The 9,875-nt window shown below is 38.9% G+C and overlaps 1 protein-coding gene across 1 annotated transcript in view; it reads right to left on the reverse strand.

Moving 5' to 3' along the window:
- Nucleotides 1-6,314, reverse strand: part of si:ch73-380l3.3 (sialoadhesin) — a 40,269-nt gene extending 33,955 nt beyond the window's left edge. Inside the window, 1 exon segment of the mRNA XM_036564113.1 lies at nucleotides 5,858-6,314. Within this exon segment, the coding sequence (XP_036420006.1) occupies nucleotides 5,858-6,203 (346 nt within the window). The 5' untranslated portion in view covers nucleotides 6,204-6,314.
- Nucleotides 6,315-9,875: the final 3,561 nt, after the last annotated feature.

Raw genomic sequence — 9,875 nt, forward strand, 5'->3', positions numbered from 1 at the left:
AGACATGAACGCTGGCACTTACTCTAAAATAAGGACCCTCTACCCTTCAGATTGATCCATTGTGATTTCAACGTGTGCTTGGTCAGAAATGTATGAAAGCCCAGGTATGACTTTTTGTATGGAGCTGTGGCTTTGAGGAACACAGCGAAATGGTGTAAAGCTGGACTGCACCATTTGTTTTTGGTTCAACTAGAAACTAAATTACCTGCTAACAGAAACCGATGGAAGTAAAAACCTGGAAATGTGAAAAGAGTCTATTTGGTGCTTACAATGCTCTTTTACTAAAAAGGCTAAAATATGCTTTGTGAAAATGTCCAAGCAAACATCCATCAACTGTAACACAACAAACATTTTGTATGCCTTGTCTTGTCATGGGCTATGACACTGAAGTCAGCTTCCTGTTCGCCAGCTTCTTGTTTGAATTTTCACGTTCCACCTTAAATGGTGCCAGAATAAAACTACTGTGTTCACAAATAGGCCCAGGGCCCCCAAGCAGGTTAAAGCACTGATGCACTTGTCTCTAATTGACTCTGAGATGCAGACATTTAGACGTTTTGCTTTACAAGCCTTTTTAGGTCTATTATTGTATCAATATTTAACCATTTAAATCTTTTTAACTCTAACATCAAAGGAAACTTATGATCCAAAGCACACAGCTGATAAAAACAGAGGGTAACACTTTACTTAAACCCTGCTGCATAACAGCAACATAACTATGTCACAAACATGTCATGACAGATTATGTTCAGTAATATAACAGTGTCATGTTACCATCACCATTAGTTGTCAAGACAGAATTCATACTGTTTGATGTCATGACAGCTAACTAGAATACACAGCAAAAATTGCAGATGACATAAGCTGTCATGACATTGAACATTATGATATCTGTTTTGATAATTACAGATAATGGTCATGATACATCTGTTACATTATAGGACATAATCTGTCATGATATTTATGGCATGATTATGACAGTGTTATGCAGCAAAGTTGAAATAAGGAGTCAAAACAATCTGTTTCTGGCTGAATGACTTTAATAAGTAAGGCATTACAATGTTGACTTGGTTAACTAATAAAAATACAGTGCAGTAAAGATTAGGGGTGAGGTTTTAGATGTGGTTGGTTATACAGTAGTCATACGCAAGGTAAGCAGGAAATTCAAATAAAACTTTAATAACTTTCAAATAATCCTCCTTATAGGAACATTATCTGAAAGTGTGTTTTCTATTATTATTTAGAATATTGCCATTGTTTAAAATGCAAAAAAGCTATCTAAAAAAAGTAAATAAGGTATATATCCTAGTAAATTTCATTAAAACTCCTCTCTTGAACAGCTGAAATTCTCTTCAGGACCAAAGGCATTTAGTCTACAGGCACTGCAGGCTCTGTATGTTTCTAGAATTACTGTTGTTCAAAATGATCTGGTGTTCAAATTAGAAAAACTAAGCTAACTGCAGCTGTTCCTGACTGAAGCTTTAATTAACTGAAGCCTCTATTCACAAATTCTCACACTGCAATCATATAAAATCATACAGAAATAATAAGCTACAATGTCTAAAATTCTTCAGACACCCTCTCTAATAAGTGAATTCAACTACTTTAATATGTACTCATTACTGAGACAGGTGATCAACTGCACAAACACAGCTTTTATAATCTTCGTAGAAAAGCATTTCACATAGCTGAACATGAGCTTAAGGTCTGCATGCCAGATGCCATCCACTGGCAAGAGGGGTATGGAGCAGTGGAAATGCATTCTTCAGAGTGATGGAGCCCCACTTAGTACCCTTGGGTTCAGTTGGAGTGGCATTTGTCATTCAGGACTACAACCTCAATTCCCAAAAATGGGGACAGTATGTGAAATGCTAATAAGAACAGAAAGCAGTAAATATTAAATTCTGACCTGTATTACACAATATTTGATGATTTTACCTTAAGAACTTCATTGTTTGTTGTAAATAGATGCTTATTCCAAGTTTGATGCCTGCAACACTTTCTAAAAGAGTTGGGACAGGGATATGTTTACTACTGTGTTACATCAGCTTTACTTTTAACATCACTTTAATCGTTTAGGGACTGAAGACACAAACCGATCCAGTTTTAAAAGCGTAATTTTTTTCCATTCTTCTGTTATACGAGTCTTCAGCTGTGCAACCCTACAGAGACCTTGTTATCATCTTTTGAGCTTAATAAGACACACATTTTCAGAGGGGGACCGTTCTGGACTGCAGTCAGGACAGCACCCTCACTGTCTGATTATGTAGCCATGCTGGTGTAACTCATGCAGAATGTGTTTTGGCATTGTCATGTTGAAATAAGCATGGATGTCCCTGAAAAAGATGTTGCCTGAAAGGCAGCATATATTGTTCCAAAATGTGTTCAGCATTGTACAGCATTGCACCTACAGATGTGTAAGTTATCCACTTATACCCCATCATACCCTGAGAGACAGAATTTACGCTGGTAAAAAATCTGGATGGGTCTTTTCTTCTTTGGCCCGGACAACATGATGTCCGTTATTTCCATAGTCTGAAAGATCATCAGACCACAATATATTTCCACTGTGCATCAGTTAATTTCAGAAGAGCTCGAGCCCAGAGAAGTCAGCAGCATTTCAGGACGCTGTTGACATGTGACTTGTGAGCTACAGCTGAGAAGCTTTCTTCTAAAAATGTTCTGCAAATGTTACGCACATGTTCTGTTAATGTTTTCAGCAGTTCGTGGTTCCAACAATGTTCTTCTGGGGACATTCTCTAAAAACATGATTATGTAACATAATCTGTGGCCCTGACAACCTTCTCAAAACTCTTCATCTTCTGAATGTTGCAGTTAAAGTGCTATGTCTTAGTTAAAATTTAACTTGATAGGAACATTATTTGAAATGAGAAACATCCTTATAATGTTATTTGAACATTAAATTAAAAGTTTTCTTCAAAACATTATTCAAACTTGTAGGTAACATTAGCCAAAGTTGTGGGAATGTTCCCTGCTAGCAGATTTCCACTGTGCACAGTCTTAACTTGCATTTATTGATGCCGCAACAAACAGTGTTTATTGACAGTGGTTTTTCGAAGTATTCTTGAGACCATGTAGGGGATGAAATATCTAAAATCCTTGCGATCCCTAGCTGAGTAATGTTCTTTTCAAACTGTGACATTTTTAATAAGCAGATAAGCAGAAAACACAAAGGCTTGGCTCGAATTTGCCAAAAAACACTGAAATGACCCCCAAGAATTTTGGGATAATATTCTGCGGACTGATGAGTCAAAAGTGGAACCTTTTGGAAGACATGGGTCCCATGACATCTCGCATTAAGTTAACACTGCATTCCACCATAAGAACATCATAACAACAGTCAAACATGGTGGTAGTGTGATGGTCTGGGGCTGCTTTGCTTCTGCAGGACCTGGACAATTTGTCATAATTGATGGAACCATGAATTCTGCTTTCTATCAGAAAACCCTGAAGGAGAATGGTTGCCCGTCAGTTCATGACCTAAAGCTCAAGCACAGGTGGGTTAAACGGCAGGACAATGATCTGAAGCAGACAAGCAAGTCCACCTCTGAATGGCTCAAATGAAATAAAATTAAGGTTTTGGAGTCCTGATTTGAATCTCATTCAGATTCTATGGCAAGACCTTAAAGGGACAGTTCATGCTTGAAAACCCTGCAGTGTAGCCAAATTAAAATAATTCCTCCACAGCGATGCAGAAGACTCATCGCAAGTTATCGCAAACATTTGATTGCAGTTGTTACTACCAAGCTGCATTTTGTGTTTAATCATGTTGTCTTTATCTTATATTAAATTTAGTTGGATGATCTAAAACATGTATATGTGACAAATGAGCAAAAACATCAGAAATCGGGTGAGAGGCAAATACCTTTTTATAGTATATCCGTATTTAGTATTTTATTTCAAAGGATCAAGAAAAATAGTATTTTCCATGATATGGGACAATAAAACAAATACTAAATGAATTAATAAAGGAGGTGGAGGGATGTTAATGATGATTTTTAATAAAACAAATTGCCAAATTAATGAATTCACTTTGCTCTGTGTTTTCTTTCTCCAAAACAAGCAAAAGTTACTGGATCACACAAAAAAAATAAAAAAAATAAAGAACCTAACTAAAATGTTGTGTTCTCAGAGTTGAATGCAGTACGTGCTGTAATATTTTGTAATGATATGACACCACCATTCAAAAGTTTGGAGTCATTTGTTGTATTGATACTTGTTATTCAGTAAAACTGTGGCAGCTCTGCAGACAGGCCCTTCTCAGAGACACAGGTTATACAGCTGTTAGCTCTTCATCTATTTACACAAAGTATAATAAACAACACATGTAACTTAAATACATGAGAAGAAACACTGGTGAATCAATTAACAAAAGGCTTATAAGAGAATTCCACCAATTTTCTAAATATCTGTTTAATTCAATCATTGACATATACACAGTCATTCAAAGTGGTTTGATGTGAAATAGTTAATTGTAAATACAAAAATAGTTAAATCATGACATCTACACACACATACCGCGATTTTATTTACTACCCAAAACCTCAAGTGAACCTACAAGTCTTCTGAGCTTTCATTTGCACCCTTGGTAACGGCAAAATAATGGTAAATCTAAAAAAACACTGTTTTCTCTGGGGACTATTTTGCCTGAATAGATTTTCAACCAATTTATGTAAAAACTTTCTGTTATGTAGCTTTTAGAGGCATTAAATGCCTTAGACATCTGGTTCCTTTCATTACCACTGTAAACAACTGACTCAGTGAATTTCTCTAGAATGGTGCATTTCATATCTAACCACTCTTAATGACTTCGTTTAAATCTTAAAAGATTGAATTATGCATAAATTCAATGTTTAAGATGAAAGAAAAATCTGTAGAATTCAGCTTTAAGAAAGGTTCTTACTTAGGTTTCACTTTTAAAGTCATTTTGACTGTTTGAACATCTCCTTTAAATTCTACTTGGCAGGTAATGACTTTCCCATGGTCACTAGCCCTTGCAGTGAATTTCAATGTTGATCTAGCTTCCTGTTGTGCTCCTGGTACAAGAGACATGCTGCCAGATAACTGTCCACCATTCCAAGTAAGGTGAGGCTGGTCTCTTGGACACTTGTACGTGACCCAAGCAAATGATGTCTGTGTCCACTCCCTCAAGAAACTCTGTGTTGGAATCAGGAGTAATCCAGGCTGTGTCAGTGGGACCTGTTGATAATAAAGATAAAATCTGACATTCACAACCACAATGCAATGCTATCAATCTGATTTTATGGCTTATGAGCCCCTGAATGCTGAAAAGGAGTAAATGAGAAAGCGTGTCTTGATGTTCTTTTCTTTTTCAGGGTCAATACAATCAATTTCAATTATATTATTCAGAAATGTATAAAACAGAAGTGCCACTTACACGCTGCAGTGTGCGTTTTGGTAGCTAATGCCGAGAGGCCACCAGGATGTCTGACCACTCAGTCAACTCTGTGGTTATCAGACTTAACAATCCCTTCACGTATCAGTGTGATTTTCCAGGTGCCACTTCCAATGTCTGTGTGTGTCCATCTGTCTTCTGTTCCTTCTATCCCACTCAAAATCAGAGAGGGTTTTCTGTAAGGGCAGGTGTGGTATGTGCTGCACTGAACAGTGACATTTTCACCAATTCGATTTTCTCCAAAAATTTTAATGCTGGGTGCTGGTGCTGATGCTGCAACAGGCAAAATGAACATCAGAGAATATCAGCAGTGAATTAGAGAAAGGATAGAAATGATATCTAAGACGTTGTTACAACACAGTTCATTTATGTTGAAAACAGTGCAAGAGTGATTTATGAAAAGTGAGAAGATCAAATACTTACTTTCAATATAAATCGTACTGGTAACATCATAGAATCTGTAAGTTTTGTATCCAGTATTTTCCGGGTCTATCCAGGTATAAACTTTTTCTCCATGGTGGGATAGTTTAAGGTCCTCAATCAGCAGACTGCAGTCCTTCACGGATGGGCTTCCATATAAACTGGTTTTTCCTCTAAACTTGTCAATCACTGATCCAGGGTACCAACTATCATACACTAAAGGGTATCCACGACTAACATACTGATACCACACTACTCAATCATGGTTTTTAGGTGGATAGAAATTGTAGGAGAAGTTACATGGTATAACCAAGCAAGAACCGTATAGACCATTAATACTCCCTGGCATTGTTACTGACCATGTCCAGGTACCGCTAAACAGGATGCCTGTGTGCCAGAAATAATAAAAGTTTGTTATGCATGAATTTTTACTGAACTGAACATTTTGTATTTTTGTTATTTTTCCTATATTTTAAATATTTTCATTATTTCTACTTTTTCCTCCATCAGTACTGTACAAACTGCTGTTATGACTAAAAAAGTTCTAATACAGCTCTTTTTACATTTAAAAGAAAACAGTCACCTCTACCTGTTAAAGTACACAAATTCTGTGAGTAGCTTTTTTAAGAGTATAAAGGAAACAATGGGAAGACACTGTACCATAAAAAATCACTTGCAGCAGCAGAAGTTTACCATGTTCTCGCAGACAAACTGATCTTCTGTCTAAAAGATTTTAAAAGAGGTTTACTGGTTAATTTTTTGCATATGCATAACTGTGCTTCATTCAGTGCTTCATTATACTGTGATGACACTGCAAAAAATACACTGTAGACTACCTGTTTTAGTTTTAACATGTAATTTACATGTAACTTTCAAGGCCACAACTGCAGTAAAGACAGTTTCATATGCAGAGTAGGGCTGTTAAATTCGCTTCATTAGGCTAATGCTGTAAAAAGAAAGTTTCAAATTCCTAGGAATCCTACTGACAATACTGACCTACTGTGTACTGTTTTAAAGTATTCAATACTTCATGTTTGATTTAGTAAAACATAAAGAAATCTTTATTTAAAAGGCAGTTAGTAATAAAATAATTGCCTATTTTTAAATATCTTACCTTCTTCCTTAGAAAATCAGACACAAACAGAAACTCAGCAAAAACACTATTAACATCCATGAACTCTTTTGCTGCTTAGATCAGTCCTTCTTTTGTTTCTTTTGATTAGTCAGTAAAAGAAAGTTATATAGCAGCCAGTGCAATAACAGAAAACATACAACTGCAACAACAGAGCTCTGCAGGACTTAAAATATGCTCTTAGACCAAGCCCCTCCCTTTCTTATTTAATTGCTTTTAGTATTACACATCTGTGATGTGCTTACAGACCTTTCACTACAATGAAACGTCACAGCAGAACACATTTCTCTTTGTAACTTGTCTGTTTTCTGTGTGGGCACTCTGGTTCCTGAATCATTCTATTGCAATACAATTTCTGAATGTTATAGATCTAATGGGCAGGAATTTAACAGAGAACATTGAGCAAATGAATTATAATTGTTAACTATGTGATAACTACTGTAGTTTAAGGAGTCCTTACATGGCCCATGTAAGGTGAGAAAATGGTAAATTTATTTGGCCCAGTTTTGGCCCATATATGTTGGACCTGTGGCTGAGTTGAGGCAGCCAGAGAGACATTAAGGCCAAATGTGGGCCATACGAGAACTGCAGATGTTGGCTACATTCAGGCCAAAAAATAATTGCTATCTAGGTGTTAGCCTGTTAATGAAGTAATGCTATTTTTATTTGAGGGTTGTCCCTCTTCGCTAGCTACCAATAGGTTAGAGAGAAAGACAGTCCTAAACTCAGATACTGCTAGAATCAGAAGGTCATTGACACCTAGTGAAAAGGGACAGAGTTAAACACAGAACAGTGCAATACAATACAATACATAAGTGCTGTACAATACATTACAATCAATACTTAATTTAGTGCTCATTTAAGTGCTGTATAAACAGGTGTGTCTTCAGTCTGCGTTTGAAGACAGCGAGAGACTCTGCTGTACGGACAGCCAGTGGGAGTTCGTTCCACCACCTGGGTGCCAGCACAGAGAACAGTCTAGATGCTTGCCTTCCGCGCGCTTTGAAGGATGGCGGGTCAAGTCGAGCTGTGCTCGAAGCTCGAAGGGCTCGTGGTACAGTTCGAGATTTGACCATTGCCATCAAGTAGGGAGGGGCTGGTCCATTTTATGCTTTGTAGGCAAGCATAAGGGTTTTAAATCTGATGCGTGCAGCTACAGGAAGCCAGTGAAGGGAGCGCAGCAGTGGGGTGACGTGGCTGAACTTTGGGAGATTGAAGATGAGTCTTGCTGCTGCATTCTGGATGAGTTGCAGAGGCCTGATGGCCTGCATCGGAAGACCAGCCAAGAGCGAGTTGTAGTAGTCAAGCCTTGAGATGACAAGATACTGCACTAGCACCTGGGTGGCCTCTCGAGAGAGAAAGGGTCGGATCCTCCGGATGTTGAACAGGAGAAATCTGCATGACCGAGTTAGGTTCGCAATGTGAGTCGAGAACGATAACTGGCCATCCAGAACCACACCAAGACCTCTTGCCTCTGCTGACGGGACAATCAGAGAGTTCTCGAATGAGATGGCAAGATCATGATGAGGACCTGTAGTTGCAGGGATGAATAGCAGCTCAGTCTTGCTAGGATTGAGCTTCAGGTGGTGAGCTGCCATCCATGAAGAGATGTCAGACAGACATGCCGAGATCCAACTTGAAACCTGTGTGTCAGAGGGTGAGAAAGAAAGCATTAGTTGAGTGTCATCAGCATAACAGTGATAAGAGAAGCCATGAGATGATATTACATTGCCAAGAGAGCTAGTGTAAAGAGAAAAGAGAAGAGGACCTAGCACCGAGCCTTGTGGGACATCAGTGGAGAGCCTGCATGGAGAGGATGTGGACCCTCTCCATGTTACCTGATAAGAGCGATCCTCCAGATAGGACTTGAACCATTTCCACGCAGAGCCAGTGATTCCAAGGTTGGTGAGGATGTCCAGAAGGATTGTGTGGTTGACCGTGTCAAAAGCTGCTAAGAGGTCAAGAAGAATCAGGACAGATGACAGACTGGCTGATCTTGCTGACTGGAGCTTCTCTGTCACTGCTATAAGAGCAGTTTCTGTTGAGTGCGCTGGTTTGAAGCCAGACTGGTTGGGGTTCTGGAGCTGGTTCTGCGTGAGAAAGATAGACAGTTGATTACAGACTGCACGTTCAAGAATTTTTGAAAGGAAAGAAAGGAGTGATACCGGTCTGTAGTTGTTGACATCAGAGCTGTCAAGCGTGGGCTTCTTCAGGATGGGAAGTACTCTTGCGGTCTTCGAAGTTGATGGTACTTCACCTGATGACAAGGACTTGTTAATGAGAAAAGTGATGAAGGGCAGTAGATCCTTGGAGATTGACTGGAACAGTGCAGATGGAATGGGATCCAGTGGGCAGGTGGTTGGGTTACTGGATTTGATCAGTTGAAGGACAGCGTCTGTGGAAAGAGAAGAAAAACAGTTTAAGGGATTGAGAGCGAGAGAGTGAGGTCTAGCGAAAGGAGTGGGGACAGAGGGAAAAGACTGGCGGATTCTATCAACCTTCTCCTCAAAGAAGGTGACAAAATCCTCAGGAGTGAGAGAAGAGGGTGGAGGGGGAGGAGGAGGGTTGAGGAGAGAGGAGAAAATGCTGAAGAGCTTGTGTGGATCAGATGCTGATGTTTCCAGTTTCCCTCTGTAGAAGGATGACTTTGCAGCAGTAACTTCGAGTGAGAACTTGGAAAGTAGAGATTGGTAGGAGTGCAGATACATGTCCTCCTTTAGGCCACCAGGGGAGGTAGTAAACAATAAGCAAAAGTTTATTGTTTCCAGAAAACTCTGGGAGAAAACGTGACTATGATGTCAAAGCATTCCATGTATCAGAGATCTGCCTCACCTGACTATTGACTTTCCTCACATTTTAATCATGTGACTTGTTTAGTTTGTATATAAG

Source organism: Colossoma macropomum, unplaced genomic scaffold (genome assembly GCF_904425465.1).
Source record: "Colossoma macropomum unplaced genomic scaffold, Colossoma_macropomum, whole genome shotgun sequence".
NCBI classification, from domain to species: domain Eukaryota; kingdom Metazoa; phylum Chordata; class Actinopteri; order Characiformes; family Serrasalmidae; genus Colossoma; species Colossoma macropomum.